The 21,241-nt window shown below is 47.2% G+C and overlaps 2 protein-coding genes across 5 annotated transcripts in view; one reads left to right on the top strand and one right to left on the bottom strand.

The window, feature by feature from the left end:
- IQCK (IQ motif containing K) overlaps window positions 1-21,241 on the bottom strand; it is a 64,906-nt gene that overhangs the window by 5,073 nt on the left and 38,592 nt on the right. For 3 of the 4 annotated variants that reach the window (XM_058157901.1, XM_058157905.1, XM_058157902.1), the window contains one exon: window positions 5,762-9,298. The exons of the other annotated variant lie outside the window; for it this stretch is intronic. In XM_058157901.1, coding sequence (XP_058013884.1) covers window positions 9,257-9,298 — 42 coding nt within the window. In that variant the 3' untranslated portion in view covers window positions 5,762-9,256. Of the gene's footprint in view, window positions 1-5,761; window positions 9,299-21,241 lie in introns of those variants that run through there. 4 annotated transcript variants of the gene reach the window in all.
- Window positions 205-20,644, top strand: GPRC5B (G protein-coupled receptor class C group 5 member B). Its single transcript, XM_058157899.1, has 4 exons — window positions 205-480; window positions 10,073-11,086; window positions 15,153-15,265; window positions 17,185-20,644. Exons 2-4 carry the CDS (start codon window positions 10,081-10,083, stop codon window positions 17,227-17,229), a joined length of 1,164 nt encoding a protein of 387 aa, XP_058013882.1. The 5' UTR covers window positions 205-480; window positions 10,073-10,080; the 3' UTR covers window positions 17,230-20,644.

The following is a 21,241-nucleotide window of genomic DNA, read 5'->3' as shown; positions in this document are numbered from 1 at the left end:
GATCGGGGTCACTCGGGTCCCGGGGATGGGGGAGGGGAGGGTTCTCTTGTGAACGCAGCCCTCGAGACCCTCCAAGCGCGGAGAGTCCAGCGCAAGAGGCTTTTCCTCGCCAGCCGGGGGCGCTGCGGACCGCGGAGCTGTCGAGGGGCGGGAGGGAGGGAGGGAGGGGCCTCCCGGACAGCCCTCCCCAGCTGGGAGGGGAGGGAGGAGAGGCGAGGGGCGAGTTGGGGCCGGCCGGACAGTTGGCGACGGCTCGGAGGCTGCAGCAACGCGGCCCGAGGGGCGCCGCTGGTTCCGCTCTATGAGCCCGGCCGGGGCTGCGGCGCCGAGGGCGGGTCGTCGAGTGCCGCCGCCGCCGCCAGCAGCATCGCCCAGGGACCGGCTGCCCATCGTCGCCCAGGGGCCGCCGCTGTGATTTGCGGAGGGGAGGCTGCGGAGGACCCGCCAGCCGGCCGAGGAAAGACGGGAGGGCAGGCTCGGGTGAGCGGCGGCGGAGGAAGCGGGAGGCTCCGTTGTTCCCCGGGATCGCAACTCCGGAGTCCCCCCCTGCGCAGCAGCGGGAAGGCGAAGTCTTTGCGCGCGTGTCCCGAATGCCCGCCGGGAAGGCGGCTGGAGTGGTGGGAAGCCCTCTCGGTGGGTTGGGGGGGGAGGCAGGGAATCTGTTTCTCTTCCCCTCCCCACCCCCTTCCGAGGAGTCGGGGGGGGGGTTTCCAGCTCTGTCGATGTCCCGTCGGTTCGGCCGCGGAGGATGGGGGATGGGGGAGTCTACGAAGGGCGAGGGAAGCTGGCTTTGAAGTGGGGTCTTGGAGCCTGGCAGTATCGCTGGGAAGGGAAGCTGGCTTTGAAGTGGGGGATGATGGGTCTCGGAGCCTGGCACTGCCGCTAGGAAGGAGAGAAGCGGGGATGATGGGTCTTGGAGCCTGGCAGTATCGCCGGGAAGGGAAGCTGGCTTTAAAGTGGGGGATGATGGGTCTTGGAGCCTGGCAGTATCGCTGGGAAGGGAAGCTGGCTTTAAAGTGGGGGGATGATGGGTCTTGGAGCCTGGCACTGCCGCTAGGAAGGAGAGAAGCGGGGATGATGGGTCTTGGAGCCTGGCGCGGTCACCGGCAAGGGGAGTGAAGGAAGCTGGCTCTGTTCAAGTGGGGGCTGATGGGTCTTGGCGTTGCAGCTCAAAGGGACCGGAGTGCCGTGGCCAGGCTCGGGGACTGCAGAAAGCCGTGCAGACGCAGCCCCAGGCGCTGGAGAAGCAACGGAGGAGGAGGAGGAAGCGCCAGCCTCTCCCCCCACCCCCGGCTGGACTTGAAAAGGCGATCGGTGCCGTCCTCGCTTGCCCCTAAGGAGGAAAGCGGAGCTGGAGGGGGCGCGCTTTGCAGTGGAGGGCAGCGGGGCGATTTCGCCTAGTCCCGCGGGTTTCTTGGGACAGGCTCCCGGGGATAAAAGAAGCGCCTGGCCGCGGCTGGCAAGCTGGAAGGTCATCTGGAGCGGGAGGGGATCGAGCTATAAAGACCGAGAGCGAGCCCGTAAAAATAACTTTAAATGATGGGCGCAAGTGTTCCCGAGGAAGCGGCGAGGGGGGAGAGAGCGAGCGACGATAGCTGGGGAAGCTGAGCGCTTTTTCGGCTCCTGCACCCTCCAAAGAGTGTTAGGACTACACATCCCATCAGCGGAGAAAGTGGCACCCATGCCCGGCCCGCCCGGAGTTCCGACGGGCCGGGTGGAGAAGGGATTGCGAATCAAAGGCGGTTTTTGGGGGGGGGGGTTTGCGCTGGGACAATGAAGGCGGCGATGATGTCAGTTTAGGGGGTGCAGAGTGGGAGCGATGGCTGGTGGGGCGAGGGGGGTTGGGGAGAGAGAGAAAGATTCCCAAGGATCTGTAGGGGGTTTTTTGTTTTGTTTTTTTGGAGGGGCGGTGGTCGTCCTCAGAGGGGACAGTTCTCCTTAAGGAGCCACCCGGGTCTGGGATTTGAAATTGAGGGTGGGGTTGGAGAAGAATTTTTTTTTAATTTACATTTATATCCCGCCCTTCTCCGAAGACTCAGGGCGGCTTACACTGTATTCACCAGGTCGGGCCCTCTATGAGTTGAGCCTTCTCTGCTTTTGGCTGGGAGCAGATGCTGCCTCTCTCCCTACACCGACTCCAGCTGTTGGAGGAGAAAACAAAACAAAACAAGGAAACGAAAACGGAATAAACGAAGAGTTGGAAGGGACCTTGGAGGTCTTCTAGTCCAACCCCCTCCCTGCTCAAGCAAGGAAGAGTCTTTTTAAAGTAACGGGGTGGGGTGGGGTGGGATTTATACTCTTCGGAGGACAAAGTTACAATCTTTCTTTTGGGCGGGTTCCCCGCAGGTTTTTTTGGAGGGTACCCAGTTTGCAAAGTGGGCTCTTCGGACTACTTTTAACCTGCCTTCTTTGTGTAGAAGTTTCAAGAAGAGACTGGCCGACCTTTCGTCTGTAGCGGTCTAGGGTCTCCTGCCTGAGCAGGGGGTTGGACTAGAAGACCTCCAAGGTCCCTTTCCAACTCCGTTATTCTGTTCCTTTTGTGCTTTAGAAAAGTCAACCTTTGGGATACACACACAAACTCTGTATTCCTTGCTCGCCTCCTCTCTTAAGGTAGCTATTGGCTTTTGGCTTTCCATGACAAGAAGAGCTTTGAAGATCTCCCCCTCCCCCATTCTAGGACTAGAGAAGATCTGCTTTCTGGTGCTATAGGAGCCAATAAATCAACAGTGGGGGAGGAACCCCTAAAGGGATGGGGAAGAGGGGGAGACATAGCCGTGGATGGCAGTTTTCATCCAACGGGTCCAGAAAAAACCTCAATAATTGGATCGGCTGGCTTGCAATGCTTGGAGGTTGGTTTTGACTTCCTTCCCCACCTCTTCACAGTAACAGAATTGGAAGGGACCTTGGGGATCATCTAGCCCAACCCCCTGCTCACGCAGGAGACCTATACTAGGGATTCCAACTGCTGCTGATCGACAAGCTCAGCATCTTGGTCACTGAGCCACCTAGCCAGGCTACCTCTCTTTGAAACAAATTCGGGTGTGGGTGGGTGGGCGTGTACCTCGAGTTTTATGCAAATTGCTTTGCGAGGAAGAGATAAGAGCACAAGCCCCTGGCAAAGAACGCTTAGCCCTTGAAGATCTGGAGCAGCAGCCGATCCACGTAGGCTGAAGTCACTTTTGCTTGGATTTATTCAGATATTTTTTTTTAAGCCGTTTGGCAAGGGGAGAGCTAAAAAGAGCAGAAAGGAGCCCCCGCCCAACCGCTAAGAGTCCTAGTTAGGACTGTAAGATAAGAGGTGGAGATGTAAAAGGGTTAAGAAGCAAGACTCTTACAGCTCTTCCTGGAAGAGCCAATGTTTACAACCACCTCCTGCAGAGTTTTGCAGCCCTTCATAGCTGCAGGATTATTATTATTATTATTTTTACCTTGTGCTTCAATCACTGGAAAACTCGCCTTGGGTGAGCTATCCTGTAATATGTTCTGCATCCCATAGACAAGCTTTTGAATTCCACAGAGTCCTTTTGCGGGAGTTGGACATTTGAGGTGTCCGTGTGTTGTTTATTCCTTACATATCAAGATGTCCTTGCTGAAAGAGGTAAATTAAAGGTGTGTCCAACCTTGGCAACTTTTAAGACTTGTGGACTTCCAATTCCCAGAATTCCCCAGCTGAGTTGAACAAGTCTTAAAAGTTGCCAAGAGTGGATGAGTGGATACCTCTGGTTTAAAGGTACAAGAGCTAGCTGGGGAATTCTGGGAGTTGAAGTCCACAAGACTTAATTTTGCCAAAGCTGGACGCCCCTGATGTAAACAAACAGGGTTGTGTAGAAATGTTGGAGATGGAACGGGATTCCTCAGAGGCTCCTTTTCCAGCCAGACACTTCCTTGGGCCATTTTGGAAAAAAACAACAACCCCAAAACAGAGAGTGCATGGAAGCTCACAACTTCCCCCCACCCCTCAGACAGCCCAGACAGAACTCAACCCAGGGTGGGAGTGGGGAGTGGAGGAAATAAGACACAAAGCATCCCACTCCCAGCTTCCCCACCCACCCACCCAAGAGAATTTGCTTGGTAACAGAGAGATGGTTAAATCCACAGACTGGAGGTGGGGGAGAAGGAGGGATTTAGTCAGATGTAGGACAGACCCTAGATAAGAGGGGAGGTAGACATCAATTTGTTATGGAGTGGAGAAAAACAGAAGGTTGTGTTTTGATGCAAAGTGGGGGGGCAGTGGGGGGGGGGTTAGAGATCTGACCTGGGATATTTATTTATTTAGCATATGGCAGACTCCATGGATTATAGTAATAAAATTATATAGAAGGAGCCCATGATACTACGGTACACATACGATGGAAATACGTAGCAATGAGGTTTGAGGAATGCAAATATATATCTATATATATATATATCTATATATATATATATATATATATATATATATATATCTTGGCGACGTTTCGACGAGGTCTTACTCATCATCTTCAGGCTGGCGTCTTGACCGTGCTTCTCAAGCCGAAGACACCAGCCTGAAGATGATGAGTGAGACCTCGTCGAAATGTCGCCAAGATACTTTCAACCTTACACGGGGAAAAGACCCGAAAATGCCAAGACCTACAGTACATACCTATACCTGTGAAAACCTACGAAAACTCTCTCTGTGTGTGTGTGTGTGTGTGTGTGTGTGTATTACAAACTATTCTAAAAATACGAGTTCCAGGTATATTTGTAAAACAAGAAACAGACATTCTGTGAACTCCGGAACTAAAATAAAGTTTTATTCTACTAAACTAAGGGCCGCTACTAAGGGCCGCGGTGTGGCTCAGGCTGTAAGAAGCCTGTTATTAAAACACAGCTGCCTGCAATTACTGCAGGTTCAAGTCCCACCAGGCCCAAGGTTGACTCAGCCTTCCATCCTTTATAAGGTAGGTAAAATGAGGACCCAGATTGTTGGGGGGGCAATAAGTTGACTTTGTAAATATACAAATAGAATGAGACTATTGCCTTATACACTGTAAGCCGCCCTGAGTCTTCGGAGAAGGGCGGGATATAAATGTAAACAACAACAACAAAAAAGCTTTGATCAGCCATCTGCTCACACACACACACACACACACGTGTGTGTGTGTGTGTGTGTATGTATATGTATATATAAGTTACAGGTTACGTTTTTAAATGACATGGATTTGTAAGAATAGAATGAAGGTTCTCTCTATAGTCATTATTATCTAGGCCATTTATCCAATGAAATGTGGTGGCTTTCGTTAGCTGGAGAAAGTCTGTTTAATCCTTCCTAAGATAGAGGGAGTGAGAAGCTGAATTGCAGATAAAAGAATGATCCCAAAGAGGCTGGGGGGGGGGGAGATCTGTCCAAAGAGTGGGGGGGGGGAGGTGGTGTTGACACAGTCTGGAGGAGATGATTATGGATTTGTTCTTAACGCTCCTCAGACCTGATAAGAGAGAGGAGACCCATCTGGGAATGAAACCTCGCTCTGGAGTAGAGAGGAGTAAAAACATGCCAAAAGCCAAGCACACCAGAAAAACAGGCATTGTTGTTTATCGGAAACGCAGATTTCGCCCGCTTAGGCATGAAGTTGAAAAAGGAACTTCTTGGATTGGGACTGTTTGGGGAAGAACACGTTAAGTAAGCTCCACTCCTTCGGGTCAGGTGATGGAGTGAGTTATGCAGTTGGCTGTATTGCATGGGTGGGGTGGGGTGGGGGAGGGGAGGGGAGGGGAGAGGAGAGGAGAGGAGAGAGAGAAAACAAGGTTTTGGCAGGCAGAGCAGCCACAGCTGGAGATGGGGAGGGCTGAGTTAACAGGGGTTGCTTCGCCTTCGTATCAGGCTCCTAAAAACAACATTAAAAGGGGACCTTGGGTGAAAAAGCTGCTTTGTTTTAACCTCCTAGGGATGTGCTGAAGTTCACAAGATTGGGCTGCTGGCTATCTTGGCCAGCGGTTGGCTCAGGAGAAATCCACTAATGCTGGATGCTCTTTGGGTCTTCCTCTGAATGCTAATTTCATGCTTCTTAAATAATAATATGAATAGTAATAATGCAATAACATTACTGCATTCCTGCAATAACACCAGCGGAACTGCAAAAAAAAAACCTGCGCTATTCGGAACATCGTATGTTTTAAGAAGGTACTTGGTTGATAACCTAGGAAGCTAGCAGCAACCCCTATCAACCATTAGGGCCTCTGTGGCTCAGACTGGTAAGACAGTCTGTTATTAACAGCAGCAGCCTGCAATTACTGCAGGTTCAAGCCCCACCAGGCCCAAGGTTGACTCAGCCTTCCATCCTTTATAAGGTAGGTAAAATGAGGACCCAGATTGTTGGGGGCAATAAGTTGACTTTGTATATAATATACAAATAGGATGAAGACTATTGCTAACATAGTGTAAGCCGCCCTGAGTCTTCGGAGAAGGGCGGGATATAAATGCAAAAAAAGAGAGAAAACCATTAGCACCAGTCGGTGGTATTTGTGACCCATTTTTAAATGTTCAGTTCACTGAGTTTCATGTTGAATGAAAGAGATAACAACAATAACAACAAACAGCAACAACAATAATAATCATGCATCTTAAGAAGGCACGTGGTTGATACCTAGGACGCTGGCATTAGCACCAGTCGGTGGTATTTATGACACATTTTGAAATGTTCAGTTCGCTGAGTTTCATGTTTAATGAATAAAAGTGATAATAATAATAACAACCACCACCACCACCAGGAGAATGAAGGGTACAGATCCAGGGTGTTGGTACAATTGTGAAGGTGCCAAAGCAATTTTACAGTTAGTTGGCTACGAGAATAAGTCCCAGGTTTCCACGTAGGATGGTTAATCGGTTACCCAAGGCCAGTGATGGCATCTGATGGTGTCCTGTTTATGTCACCCTTGGATCCTGAGGATGGAAAAGCACCCAAGCCCAATGATGGGTCTTGCTTTGTGTCTTGAAAGTCGTGGATTCAACTCTGGTTTCTCCATGCAAAAGAATCAGTGACCAGTGAATCCCACTGGTTTTGTGGGGCTAAGAGTGATACAAGTCCGCTTCCTGTGATGGGGATCCAGACTGGAGAACATCTAGAGGGCCTCTGGTGGCTCAGACTGCTAAGACAGTCTGTTATTAACACAACTGCCTGCAATTACTGCAGGTTCAAGTCCCACCAGGCCCAAGGTTGACTCAGCCTTCCATCCTTTATAAGGTAGGTAAAATGAGGACCCAGATTGTTGGGGGCAATAAAGTTGACTTTGTATATAATATACAAATGGATGAAGACTATTGCTTAACACAGTGTAAGCTGCCCTGAGTCTTCGGAGAAGGGCGGGGTATAAATGCAAATAAAATTAAAAATTAAAATTACAAAATTAGTCCTTCAGTTGCTGAACTTCTTTTCTCTCCTGTCCCTGGACGGTAGCCATTGCAGTACACAAATAGTTTCCCCACCTAGTGCAAACTCCCAAGTTCCCTCTGTTAAAGTGGGATCTGGTGGGATCTAGGAGACGCACCTTCTCTTGTTGTAGCCCCTGGGATAGACTACTTCCTTGGATTCAAAGGGCCTTGGCGTTTCAGAAGGTCACGAAGCCTCCTAGGTGGTAGAGCAGGGCAATGGATGAGTTTACGTTTGGCTGTGAGGTTAGATATGGCATCTTGGGTTATTGTGTTATGATTATTTTAATTCTGCTTTGGCTTCCTTGGTGGAGGTTTTATTATCACATTATTTTTGTGGATTGTTGTTAGCTGCCCAGAGTTGACATGCGCGATAGGTGGCCGTGTACATTTTCTAAGCGAGTAAGTGGTGCCTTCCCTCTCTGATAAGAAACCAACCGTGAAATCCATGGATTTCCAATCATTGTCAAGCAACCATAATTAGGATCCCTTCCGTCTTTGATGGAGACCAACTCTCTAGTAGCCATGGTTTCCCCAACCAGTGTCCACCATCCATAAGTCGGGTGCCTTCTGTCTTTGATGGAGACCAACTCTAGTAGCCATGGTTTCCCCAACCAGTGTCCACCCTCCATAAGTCGGGTGCCTTCTGTTTTGATGGAGACCAACTCTAGGAGCCATGGTTTCCCCAACCAGTGTCCACCATCCATAAGTGGGGTGCCTTCTGTCTCTGATGGAGACCAACTCTAGGAGCCATGGTTTCCCCAACCAGTGTCCACCATCCATAAGTGGGGTGCCTTCTGTCTTTGATGGAGACCAACTCTAGGAGCCATGGTTTCCCCAACCAGTGTCCACCATCCATAAGCACAGTAGCTTCCCTTTCTGATGGAGACCAACATTGAGCAAGCAATTTACAGTACTCCAAACTCTGGGTCTCTTCTCCATACTCCTTTAAATCTGGTTTTATTCCAGAACAGGCAGGAAATTGAACTGCTACTGTTTGGCAGCCCACGAGATGCAGGTGGCCTCTTGATTCTTACACAATCTTTTGGAATGTTCCAGCTTGATTCGCAAGAGGGGTGGGTGCACGCTGAGATAGTTTTTGTTATTCTCGGGAGCGCCAAAGCGAGCTCTTGAACATGTGACCAGTTAGGCCTGCTATATTTGAGGAGGGGATTGATGGCCGAGCTCCACATCCCACTTGGAATTCCAGTTGGACTTAGGTCTTCTAAAAATACCCACCCCCACCCCTCCCGTCCGGATAGCATTTTTCATCCGACTCCTGTTCCTCTGCATTGGGTCATCCAGCAGCAAAGGTGCAGGGCTGACAGATCTGCAGCATTACGATGCAGAAGGAGAGGAAACAGTCAAGGCGTTTTAATTTTTTATTTTATTTTATTTTTTGCACGCCAAGCACAATGTCCTCATCAATTACAAGTTTCAGGAGTCGCATCTCTTTTCGACAAGCTGATCTTCACTCCTCTCTCTCTCTCTCTCTCTCTGCTCTGAAGCTGATTCTTTTCAAAGTAGCTGGGAAGAAACTGGGCAGAATTCCCACTCGTTGCGATAGTCATCCGGGGGAAGGAGAGGAAAAGGGAGAGGGGGGGAAAATGTCAGAACTGCAGCAAAGGTTTCGGTTCTGAAGTCAAGAGTAGCATTCTTTTTTTTAAAAAAAAAAACAACCAAATATTTTGCAGTAGTACTGCAGCGTTCATGCAGAGCCTTCCGACTCCTTGAGTAGCTGAAGCGCAGATGATGAAAACTCTTTCTCGTGGCTGTTGTTGTTATGGTCCAGAAAGTCAACCCAAAGTCTTGGTCTCCCCAGCAACAACTCCCTGCAGTTTACTTGGCAATTGGAAGGGTTGACTCATGTCAATTGGACTTACGGTTGTTGGTTTGAGACATTTCACTGCTCTGAAACAAACAAACAAATAAGTAAGCTATTTATAATTATTTACAATGTTTAACTGGACTCACAAATAAGTCCAGTTGCCACAACTCAACTTTCAGACAACTTTATCTGGATGATTGAGAAGCTGCAATGTCGTATCTTTCTTGGCCATGTTATTCAGAAGTGGATTGCTAGTATTTTCTCCCTAGGTTTGAGAATGGGTGATTAGCCCACCTGGTTTTCGCACCTAAGGCAGGACTAGAATTCCCAGTCTCCTGGTGTGTAAATGTAGCACTTTTAATCAGCAGGCCATATTGGCTCTCCCTGGGAAATCTAGGAATGTAGAATCTGCACAAATCGCTGATGGTTTGGAGGGAGGACCTCAATTTCCTCCCTCCAATTTCTGCTGATGGTTCTGAGGGAGGACCTCCGTTTGTCGATGGGCAGTGAGCAGGTAACCCAGATGTTATGGAGGACAAAGAGTCTCTACGTGGGGGCCTTCTACATCAGGGGTATCCAACGTGGACAACTTTAAAGACCTGTGGACTTCAACTCCCAGAATCCCCCATGGCTGGCTGGAGAATTTGGGGAGTTGAAGTCCACAAGTCTTAAAGCGGCCAAGGTTGGACAGTCTTGTTCTACGCATAGTACATTTAATCTCCAGATTTCAGCCAATGTAGCCATGCTGGATTGGCTTTCTGGAAGTTCTAGCACCATCTGTGGGGGGAGGGGAATTGCCTAGAAGTAGGAAGTAGCAGGCAAATGATTGTCTTATTTTCTTTTCCTTTTGCTTCCAGGTAGAAAAATGTCCACTTTCCTTACGGTTGGCCTTCTCCTGCTCTTTGTGGTTGACTATGGTTCCTCTGAGAACTCCAGTACTCCACGAGGATGTGGACTGGATCTCCTTCCTCAGTATGCTGCCCTGTGTGATCTGGATGCTATCTGGGGGATTGTGATTGAGGCTGTGGCCGGTGCAGGGGTCCTGACCACGCTGCTCCTCAAGTTGATCTTGCTGGTGAGGCTGCCCTTCATCAAAGGCAAGGAGAAAAGGAGCCCGTTGGGCCTCCATTTCCTCTTCTTTTTAGGGACCTTGGCTCTGTTCGGCTTGGCCTTTGCGTACATCATCGAAGAGGACGAGACCATCTGCTCCATCCGCAGGTTCTCCTGGGGGGTCCTCTTCGCCGTCTGCTTCTCCTGTTTGCTCGCTCAAGCCTGGCGGCTCCGGAGGCTGGTCCGCCACGGCAAAAGCCCATCTGGATGGCAGTTGGCCGGGATCGCCGTCTGCGTTGCGTTGGTCCAGGTCATCATCGCCACCGAGTGGCTGATACTGACGATTGTGAGGGAAGGGAAGCCGGCCTGCCGTTACGAGCCCATGGATTTTGCGATGGCTTCCATTTACGTGATGTTCTTGATGGTGGTCACCCTGTGTTTCTCCTTCTTCACGTTGTGTGGGAAATTTAAGAAGTGGAAGAAGAACGGGGTGTGCCTCGTCATCACCAGTTTCTTCTCGATCCTCATTTGGGTGGCTTGGCTGACTATGTACCTGTACGGTAACAAGGAACTGGGCAGAAGAGACCAGTGGCAGGATCCCACCCTTGCAGTGGCTCTGGTAGCCAACGGTTGGGTCTTCCTAATCTTCTACGCCATCCCAGAGGTTCACTGTGCCATCCTCCCGTCTCGGCAAGAGAACACGCCCAACTACTTCGACACTTCCCAACCGCGGATGCGTGAAACCGCTTTTGAGGATGACCTCCAGCTCCCTCGGAGTTACATGGAGAATAAAGCTTTTTCAATGGATGAGCATAATGCAGGTGAGCGCTTTATTTGCTTAGGGCGGGGCTGAAGATGGCTTGTCGTACGTCGTAATAATGTGAAAAGGTTGACCAAACAAAGATTTGAGAATGGAATACTTTAAAGTAGCGATGACTCAAACAGGAATTGCTTGTAGGAGAAAGAAAGAGGAAACGAGGGACCTGACCTGGGGCGCTCACGTTGCAGCCTCTGGTGGCTCAGCAGACTAAGTCTGTCTGTTATTAACAGCAGTTGCTTGCAATTACTGCAAGTTCAAGTCCCCCCAGGCCCAAGGTTGACTCAGCCTTCCATCCTTTATAAGGTAGGTAAAATGAGGACCCAGATTGTTGGGGGCAATAAAAGTTGACTTTGTATATAATATACAAATGGATGAAGACTATTGCTTAACACAGTGTAAGCCACCCTGAGTCTTCGGAGAAGGGCGGGATATAAATTTAAATAATTAAAAAAAAGGCCCAGCAGAGATTATACTACCCTGAGACTTCTCAGGAAACAGCAACTGAATGGAAAACTGCTGGTGGCCTTCTACCGCTGCACCATAGAGAGTATTTTAACTTACTTGCACCTGTGTATGGTTTGCCAATTGCACAGTGGCAGATAGAACAGCGCTCCAGAGGGTCAACATCATTGCCCAGAGGATCATTGGTTGCCCTCTACCCTCTTTGGAAGAGTTTGATAGCTCCCTCTGCCTTAAGAAAGTTCAAAACATTCTTAAAGATCCAGCTCATCCTAGGTACCCCCCTTTTTTTTTTAACTATTACCCTCTGGCAGACGGTACAGGGTAATAAAAACAAGGACAAAAAGGCTGAAAAACAGCTTCTATCCCAGAGCAGTAACTATATTGGATTCTACTGTATAGTGCAATTTTAATGCAGTATCAGGGGTTTTCAATTCAATTGTATAGAATGTGAAGGAGGTGTGCTTTTCTTTTCTTTTTTATGTATAACGTACATTGAAGATGGCATTTAATTTCATTGTACGAGGTGCAATGACAATAAACTAAACTAAAGAAAGGCATAGCCTGGGGGTGTGGAGTCAAGAGAGGAATCAGCCTAGAATCATTATGTGCTCACAAACAGTCTAAGGCCAAACCCTCTTGAATTCGGCCAACTCTTATCTAGTGCCTAGTTAGTGCTTACTGTTAATTGACTAGAGAAGCATGTTGGCTCAATGGTTAAAAGATGCTGAGCTGGTCATCCGGAAAGCTGACAGCCTGGGGTTCGTGACCCGAGTGCCCCATGAGAGAGTGAGCTCCTGTTCTTGCTCCAGTTCCTGCCCACCTAGCAGTTGAAGGTGTCCTAATGGCATAACTATGCTTTCTCTACTGAGATCTAGAATATAGTTTCACTAAGTATCTCCTGATCCGCATAGCTACGAGATTGAAGCGGCTGCGTTTTGTTCCCAGGCCTCGCAGTGATGAATTGCAATTTCCTGTCCAGTTTTCACCTTGAGTTCGATGCCATGCGTCATTCCTGTTTGGCACCCGAGTGCCTGAAATTCTGCTGGAATTCCTTTATAGCAAATATTGAGGAGAACAAGGCACCCTCCCTACGCTGCTAAACTACAGTTCCCAGCATCCCTCAGTTCTGGCCCCATTAGTGGAATTATAGGAATTAAGAGTTATACAGCAACATCTGGATGGGAACGGATCCAGTGGATTTTCTTTCAGATTAATCTCTGTTCACTGCCACTGAGAAGATTTTAACAGCCATTTGACTGCTTCCGAAGAGAGAGCTCTCTTTCCCACCCCCGGTTTTTTTTCTTCCTTTTCTTTATTGAGGAAGGTGGCAGAAATGGACAAGCTGTGAGACTGTGTCTAAAAGATTTATTGCTGAAAAACCCTGAATGCGCATTTCCTTTTCTGCCAGCTGAATCAATATCTTTGCACACTTGACTGTGCATCTCGCAGCAAGTTGGTTTGATCTTAGTTCAATAAAGCAATACGCCATTGATTTACAATACCCTGACTTCCCCCCCCCCCAGGAGAAAACAAGATAGAACCAAATCTGTCATTTGGTGTTCCTTTGGTGGTTTTAAAACCACGCGCCTTCATTTATGGAGGAAATAAAATTGCAGGCCTGTATTTTGATACGATTCCTTTTCTTTTTAAAATCTTACTTGCGGCACTGAGCACACAATGTCCAGCCAAAGCAAGCAATCCGGAATAGTTGTAATTCAGATGTCCCAATCTAATGAGGCTTCACTCCTAGGAATGGTTATCTTGCGTAGGAGAAGGCTTGGCAGAGTCAAGAGAGCAATCAGCCTCGAGTCGTTTCGTTCCCACAACCTCTCTTGAATTCTGTTAACTCTTAGCTAGCATCAATTTAGGGCTGACCGTTACTGGCTATATTCAGCAATAAATCAGTAAGTAAGTCACTTTTTCAACACTGTTAATAATTTCAAACAGTCACTAAGTAGAAAATAAAATAGAATAGAATAGAATAGAATAGAATAGAATAGAATAACAGAGTTTGAAGGGACCTTGGAGGTCTTCTAGTCCAACCCCCTGCTTAGGCACAAAAGTCTACACCACTTCAGACAAATGGTTATTCAACCTCTTCTTAAAAACTTCCAGTGTTGGAGCATTCACAACTTCTGGAGGCAAGTTGTTCCACTGATGAATTGTTCTGTCAGGAAATTTCTCTTTAGTTCTAGGTTGCTTCTCTCCTTGATTAGTTTCCATCCATTGCTTCTTGTCTTGCCCGCAGGTGATCTGGAGAATAGCTTGACTCCCTCTTCTTTGGGGCAGCCCCTGAGATATTGGAAGACTGCTATCTTGTCACCCCTAGTCCTTCTTTCATTAAACTGGACATACCCAGTTCCTGCAACTGTTCTTTATATGTTTTAGCCTCCAGTCCCCTAACCATCTTTGCTGCTCTTCTCTGCACTCTTTCTAGAGTCTCAACATCTTTAGATAAGTAAATGGTTGTAAGTCAAGAACTACCAGTAATCACCTCCGCTAATCTGCCTAATCAACTTTGATAGTTTCCTAGATTGGTGGCCATTACTTAGGAAGTGCATTTCCCAGGTTAACCAGGGACAGCGGAAATAATTTCCCAAGATTTACCTTTCTTTGACTTCGGGTATTTTGAGAGAAAAAAAAATCTGTAAAATCTTTGCTCTTCCTATGCCATCCATAATTTTCTGTATCATTGTCAAGTATGTCGGTGAAATATTTCAGCTTGTGGTTTATGTGTAAGGCTTCACTTTGAGGTGAGGTGGTGCCAGGTGTGAAAGATCAAATCCACCTGGAAAGATCCAGTTAATCTGATTTATAGCTACTCATGCCTTATGTATAGGAATATTCTCAACAATCAAGGCACCTGCTTGGAATTAGATAATCAACAAGATTAAAGTAGAATTGCACTTAGCTCACTTGTGGCTACATAAGGATTCTAGGCTAATCCCTCGTTTAACTCCACCCCCAGGCTCTGCCATTCCTTCTCTTAGGTAAAGGTAAAGGTTCCTCTCCCACATACGTGCTGGTCGTTCCTGACTTTAGGGGGCGGTGCTCATTTCTGTTTCAAAGCCGAAGAGCCAGCGCTGTCCGAAGATGTCTCCGTGGTCATGTGGCCGGCATGACTCAATGCCAAAGGCGCACGGAACGCTGTTCCCTTCCCACCAAAAGTGGTCCCTATTTGTCTACTTGCATTTTTTACGTGCTTTTGAACTTCTAGGTTGGCAGAAGCTGGGACAAGTCACGGGCGCTCACCCCGTTACGCAGCGCTAGGAATTCAAACCACTGAACTACCGACCTTTCGATCAACAAACTCAGCGTCTTAGCCACTGAGCCACTGTGTCCCTTTTCCACCTCCTACAGGTGGAAAACTACAGATAGGTTTTAATTCCAGGCAGGACCTAGGACAGTTCCAGGAAGATGGAGCTGTCCCAGGTCCTGCCTGGAGTTAAAAATCCTACCTGTGGATCTCCACCTCACCTTAAAGCCGTCTAGGGAGAACTTCCATCTGCTTCTGTTTTTTGTTTCCCTACCCCCCCAGCACCCCGAAGTCACTTATCCCTCTTTCTGTCTTCTTTTTTCCCTTCCTCTTTCTCGATTTCGTGCAGCGTTACGGACGGCAGGATTTCGCAACGGCAGCTTGGGAAGCCGTGCAAGCGCTCCCTTCCGAAGCAACGTCTACCAGCCCACCGAGATGGCGGTTGTCTTGAACGGTGGGACTGTAAGTATCAAAAGGGGACGCGTAGAAGAAGCTACCCCTTGGGGGGGGGATAAAGGCTCAACCACTGCTTTCAACTCAGAACTGCCTTCAGTTGGATGCTTGCTGATAATGGGGAGCAGGGGAGAATGACGGGGAGGGCGGGGTGGGTGGGTGGGGGCGGGGTGAGAATGGGATGCGGGCAACTTCAACACCCAAGGATGCATGCAGGGCCAAATTCCAAATTCCGTATTGTCGAACCAGTCAAGTTTTTCTTTGCTCGGATTGTTCTCTTGGCACTGACACAACCCAGCCTTCTCTTTTGGGGCGGGGTGGGGGGGGGGGAAGGGAAAAACAATTTCATTCTGTCCATTTCCTCCTGGGCGAGTCAGTGAAAAAAAATATCGGAACGGTCACTTAATATTCTTCTGGTCTGAGAAACCAGAGTTGACGTCTCTAGGAAAGCTCACCCACTTCTTCGTCCATTAGCATCGACCATTGCTCCTTTTCCCAACCAATCACCGCCTCGTTTTTTGTTTTTTTTGTCCCCCTTATTTTTTTAGCTGAGCTGCCATCCTTTAAATTTGTGCGGCTTTGCAAAACCGGGGCCCCTTCTCGAAAGACTTCCTGCCCAAACCAGCCCAAATCCGTGGGCCAAGCCGGTTGCTTCGAAAGATTCCTTCAACCGAGGAATCCTTATTGATCTCCTTTGCGTTGCCTAGGGTCAATGTTGACCAAGGAGCTGCCCAAAATCGCTTGATCCTTTTCGCGCTCTACTTCCCCTCCACCTTCTGTTGGGCCCCATCCCTCTCCCCCAGTTGCTTAATTTGTCACGACCAATGGCTCTGCTTACCGCTGCCCTGTGGCCAATAGCTCTGCTTACCGCTGCCCTGTGGCCTGCTTCAAAATGCCGCTCATTTGGCTTTCCTTCTGCTCCGTAGAACTTTAGGTTTGCATCCCTTTAAGTCAGCCACGGACTCCCATCAGGCAATTTTGGATATTTTTTTTTCTTGTCTTTTTGAGTCTTGTTTTAGGAGGGGGTGGGAGAGGATGGGGAGAGGTGGATGTTGAAAAACATACCCTTGATCTTCCTCCAGAGCCTTATCAGGAAGGGTATTCGGCTCAGCCAGCAGTAGAGGGGAGTGTTTTAAAGGGTAATAAATCCCAAACGATCCTCATCTTCCCGGCTGATTTTATCGGCAGCAGCTGGCTTTCTGGAACTTAGAAGACCATTTGCAACTTTTTAGCCAAACCCAATGGTTTTTGGGTTTTTTTGGCAGGTGGGAAGGTGAAAATAGAGCAATGTGGGCTGTTACATGTTGCTCACTCATGGAACAGGGTCTCATCCTTAGGAAGGTTCAGGAGTTGAAAGCCTTTGATCAACCCAAGGCAGTTAGAACCAAGAAGCAGTGAAAATAGAAATCCGAGGATTTTGTTTCATTACTAATGGAGGAGGAAGTGGAAGGAGTACAGGTAGTCCTTGACTTAAAACAGTTCGTTGAGCGACTGTTCGAAGTGATTTATGACTGTTGGGTTGTTGTTGTTTTTCGTGACCATCGCAGTATCTCCGTGATCAAAATTCGGAGGTTTGGCAACTGATCCATATTTATGACGGTTGCAGTGTCCCAGGGTCATGCGATCCCCTTTCTGACAATGGAGAAGCCACTTAACAACGGTTACTAAATTAACAGCCGCAGTGATTCGCTTAACGACTGTGGTAAGAAAGGTTGTTAAAATAGGTCGCAAAATTCACTTCCCAACTGTCTCACTTAGATTCACTTCCCAACGGCGGACATGTTGGGCTCCATTGTGGTCGTAAATCAAGGACTACCGGTACAAGGTAAAAGTGCAACACAAAGCTTATGTAATGTAACTGACTTAACAGCAGGGACTTCTCAATGCTCGAAAATGCTTAATCGTGGATGTATTATCCTTATTTCCAGATTCCAACTGCTCCACCAAGTTACACTGGAAGACACCTATGGTGAAAAGCTTAGAGGTCATAGAGGAAGAGAGAGAGAGAGAGAGAATCCATTAACAAAAATTGATTGCCCCCCTCCCCCAAAAAGTGTGTGTTTTTCAGAGGGAGGAAATCCATCGGGGGGAGCCGTGGAAATGCCTAGAAACTGATAGCTCGGAGTTCTTTTCTCCTTTTTTTTTTTTAATAAAACAAATAAACAAAACAACAAAAAAAAAAACAACCCATCATGAGCACTGTCAAATCGATAAGCTAACTACCAGGAGCCTCCGGGGTGCAATAGAAGCTGACCCGAATTTAAACAGTAGACCTAGGCGCATTTCTTCTTATTTTAAAAATAGAAGAAAAAAAGTGGGATGGGGACGAGAAAAGGGATCCAGTAGCAAAATCACAAGAGAAAAGTGTTTGGTGTGAGAAAAGTAGGAAGGCTTTTGGAAGGGGCAAAGGTCTTCATGTAATCGAGCTTTGTGCGAGATTGTCCACACAAGGGGCTTTTTTGACTTCTTGGCTACTCTTGGAACAGCATACATGGCGGGTGGGAGGGAGAGAAAGCCCGTTTAGATCGGTGCGGGGGATGGGGGGGGGAGAGGGAGTTTCTCCAAATTCAGCAACTTTAAAGACTGGTGGACTTCAACTCCCAGAATGCTGGCTGAGGAATTTTGGGAACTGAAGTCCACCCGTCTTTAAAAAGTTGCAAAAATTTTGAAGACCCTCTGATTTGGAGCAAGGTTTCGCAAGCTCGGCACCTTTTAAGATGGGTGGACTTGAGGTTGGCTGAGGAATTCTGGCAGTTTGGGAGTCCAGCCGTCTTAAAGTGGCCCAACTTTTGAGAAATGACGATTTAGAATAAGTTGTGGCTCTACACCAGAGGTCGTCTTCAAACTTGGCAGCTTTAAGACTTGTGGACTTTCAACTCCCAGAATTCTCCAGCCAGCTATGCTATGCTATGCTATGCTGTGCTATGCTATGCTATGCTGGAGAACTCTGGGATTTGAAGACCACAAGTCTTAAAGCTTCCAAGTTTGAAGACCTCTGCTCTACACTAGGGAACCTTCCAGTGAGAAGACAGGGTATTTTCTCTTCGCATCCAAAGTGCTGGTGTGGTGCTTGTGTGGGATTCCAGACCAGGTGGCAACAGCGACCCAAAGTCAGTGGTGTCTTCGCTAGGCACCCTTCTGAAGTGCTCAACTTCTTCTTCAAACCACAAGAGCTTCCTTCCACCCAGGCTTCTCTTCTCCCAGGAGCAGGACAGACAAGTTGACCATCAGGGTATGCTTCCGTAGGACCAAGGAAGCCGTCTGCCCTGCCTTCCCGGCTGATCAAGGTCACAGTTGGGGCAAAGCCTCACAAATTGTGTCTCCAGAGGGGGGGTGAGGGAAACAATTGGTGCCAGGGAGTTAGCTATGGTAGCTCAGGAGAAAGGACTAGGAAGGGAGAAAGATAACATAGGGGAACAATTTCTCCAGGATTCCCAAGAGTTTCCCATCGTCCCCCCAAAAAAAGGAAAATGTTATCTCGGTGGATCACCAAATGTATTGTCCTCACCACGAATTCAAACAGCCAGGAAATCCTCGACCTTAAAATGCCCCCCCACTCTTCACTCCCAATCCTAGTTGAACACTGAAGCCTCATGGACTGCAACGCTGCGTTGCGCATCGACTGCCTTTTCTCACGTGTATCTGGAACGTTGGGTAACTCTTCTTCAATCGTTTTCATGTGGATGTTGGGAATCGCTTCCCCCCCCTTCCCTCCCCCCCCGCTCCTTTGCCACGAACCCCTAATTTTTCTGCCTCTTCACATTGCTATGATTTCAGTGACGTTTGGCGAAGCATTCCTTTCGTGGGGTGAAGCATTTTAAAGCATGTAGATTTGCCATTTTTACATTCGGCTGGCTAGCTAGCACCTGCTTTCTGCTTTCCTAGAGACTAAAATAAGCAAGTCTGATTTTGTTTGGTTGAGAAGTGTGTGTGTGTGTGAGACAGAGAGAGAGAGAGAGAGAGAGAGAAGAGAGGGAGAGAGATATAAAACAAGGACGGTATAAAATATCTCAAAGGATAGAATTTATTTTTTTGCACTTGTTCTAAAGAAGTTTGCTTTGTAAAATGGGCAATTGGCAGCGATAACAGAAACAAGATTGCTGAATCCTTCAGATTTGCAAAGCTGATCGCTGGTTCTTGGGGGGGGGGGAATGAAATGTAATCAATCCGTGTTTGAGGATTCTTTTTTTGTTTTGTTTTCCCTTTTCAGGGGTCCCGGGTTCTTAATTTAACTACCGTATTTTTCAGAGTATAAGACGCACCTTAGTTTGTGGGGAGGAAAATAATTAAATAAAATAAGAAAAAAGCTGATTGGTGGTAGATCGGCCTCCTGGAATACCCCCAATCAGCTGTTCCCAGAGGTGAATTTTAGCAACAGGTTCCTTGGTTGTGAGCTCTGTGCCTTGCTTTTTTTTTCTGCCTCTGAAACTCTGTTTCAGGGGGAAGGGAGAAATTCTGCCACTGAAAGCCTCCAAAACAGAGCTTCAGAAAAAAAGCCTCTGAAGTTCTGTTTTGGAGGGTTTTTTTCTGAATCTTCTTTTACAGGCTTTTTTTCTGAAGCTTCGTTTCTGAGGCTTTTTTTTTTCAGAGGCTTTTTTCTGCCTCTGAAAGCCTCCAATACAGAGCTTCAGAAAAAAAGCCTCTGAAGCTCTGTTTGGGGGCTTCTTTTCTGAAGCTTCTTTCAGCCTCTGAAACCTCCGTTTGAGAAGCGGGGCGGGGCTACATTCAGAGTATAAGACGCACCCAGATTTTCACCCTCTTTTTTTGGGCGGGGGGCGGAGGTGCATCTTATACTCTGAAAAATACGGTAATTCTATCAGTTTCATCCTATTCGTTAACATACCCAACCTCGCTGTCTGGGTAATATATCTGTAGGGAATTAAAGGGGTAAACTGTCTAAATGCTATTTTATATTATATGTCCGTTTTCTTGCACTCGGAACTGTCCATATTCAAAAGATGCATTCAAATTCTGAGATTCTGAATGAATTTCTCTAAGGTGTGCTAATTTTCTGCCTATAAATAGTAGCATTAGGATTAGTAATAATAACAATAATAATAATAATAATAGTATGTGAGGGCATGCCATTATATAACACCCTGAACCGAGAATTACTCTGAAAATCTTAGATAATATCGGCTGTAGTAAAGGGTCTTTGTTATCTATAAGCGATCCTAAAGTCAAATCTTTATTCGGACAAGAGTTGTAGGGAATAGGGAAATAAACTCCTTGTCCCATCAAATTTTGTGCACTTTAACGTTTTGCTAATATTGTTTTTGTTTTTGTTTTCCTGCCTGTTAAAAACTGCTTTCTTTGTTTATGATTTATTTTGAGTCTTGTTGCTGTTTGGCGGAAAGGAAAGGGCTAATAAAACTCGTTATTAATTTATGTATCCGCTCTTGTCAGCTTTGAATATCCATGTTCAGTGTGGGGGAAAAAGCAGTGTGTGAAAAACCTTGAACTAAATGTGACGGTAGATGATGCCACGTGGGTACGTTTGTACAAGACACACCGTTGGCATCACCTCTTAAACCTGGCTTATTTAGGAGGGTAACTGGTGTAAAACCAGCTGGTGTGTGAAACCCAACACTTTTTTTTCTCTGTTCTATGAATTCTGAATTGCTCTTGTTGCAATTAGCAAATGTAATCTTTTTTAAAAAAAAATTGCCAAGTAGGTAACAGCAATAATTTTTGTGGCCCGCAAAGTTTTACATATCGTACAAGTGGGGCGGGGGAGAAATTGCATTGTTGTGTTTCAGGGATTTGCAAAATTGAATTTGATGTCAATCTTATTTCATTGTGTAAAATTATGGGGAAAACTGGATGGTTTGCTGTTTTTCCTAACCTCTGTTTAAAATACAAAGCAATATTTTTAATAAGAGGGACATTCATAAATATATATATATATATAAAATTTAACTATGTGTGGCTGCTTCACACACAGAGAGAGAGAGTTGGTACACTGCTGGGTCTATGCAGGACAGA

The sequence above is a fragment of the Ahaetulla prasina genome, chromosome 14 (assembly GCF_028640845.1).
Source record: "Ahaetulla prasina isolate Xishuangbanna chromosome 14, ASM2864084v1, whole genome shotgun sequence".
Taxonomy (NCBI): domain Eukaryota; kingdom Metazoa; phylum Chordata; class Lepidosauria; order Squamata; family Colubridae; genus Ahaetulla; species Ahaetulla prasina.
Note: the sequence above shows the minus strand (reverse complement) of the source record. Positions and strands in the feature narration are given on the sequence as shown.

Bases quoted from the DNA above. Each gene is read 5' to 3' on its own strand.
- GPRC5B (XM_058157899.1), top strand. From the start codon at position 10,081: ATGTCCACTTTCCTTACGGTTGGCCTTCTCCTGCTCTTTGTGGTTGAC. The intron at 11,087-15,152 runs GTGAGCGCTTTA...GATTTCGTGCAG, and splicing joins AATGGATGAGCATAATGCAG to CGTTACGGACGGCAGGATTT. The intron at 15,266-17,184 runs GTAAGTATCAAA...CCTTATTTCCAG, and splicing joins TTGTCTTGAACGGTGGGACT to ATTCCAACTGCTCCACCAAG.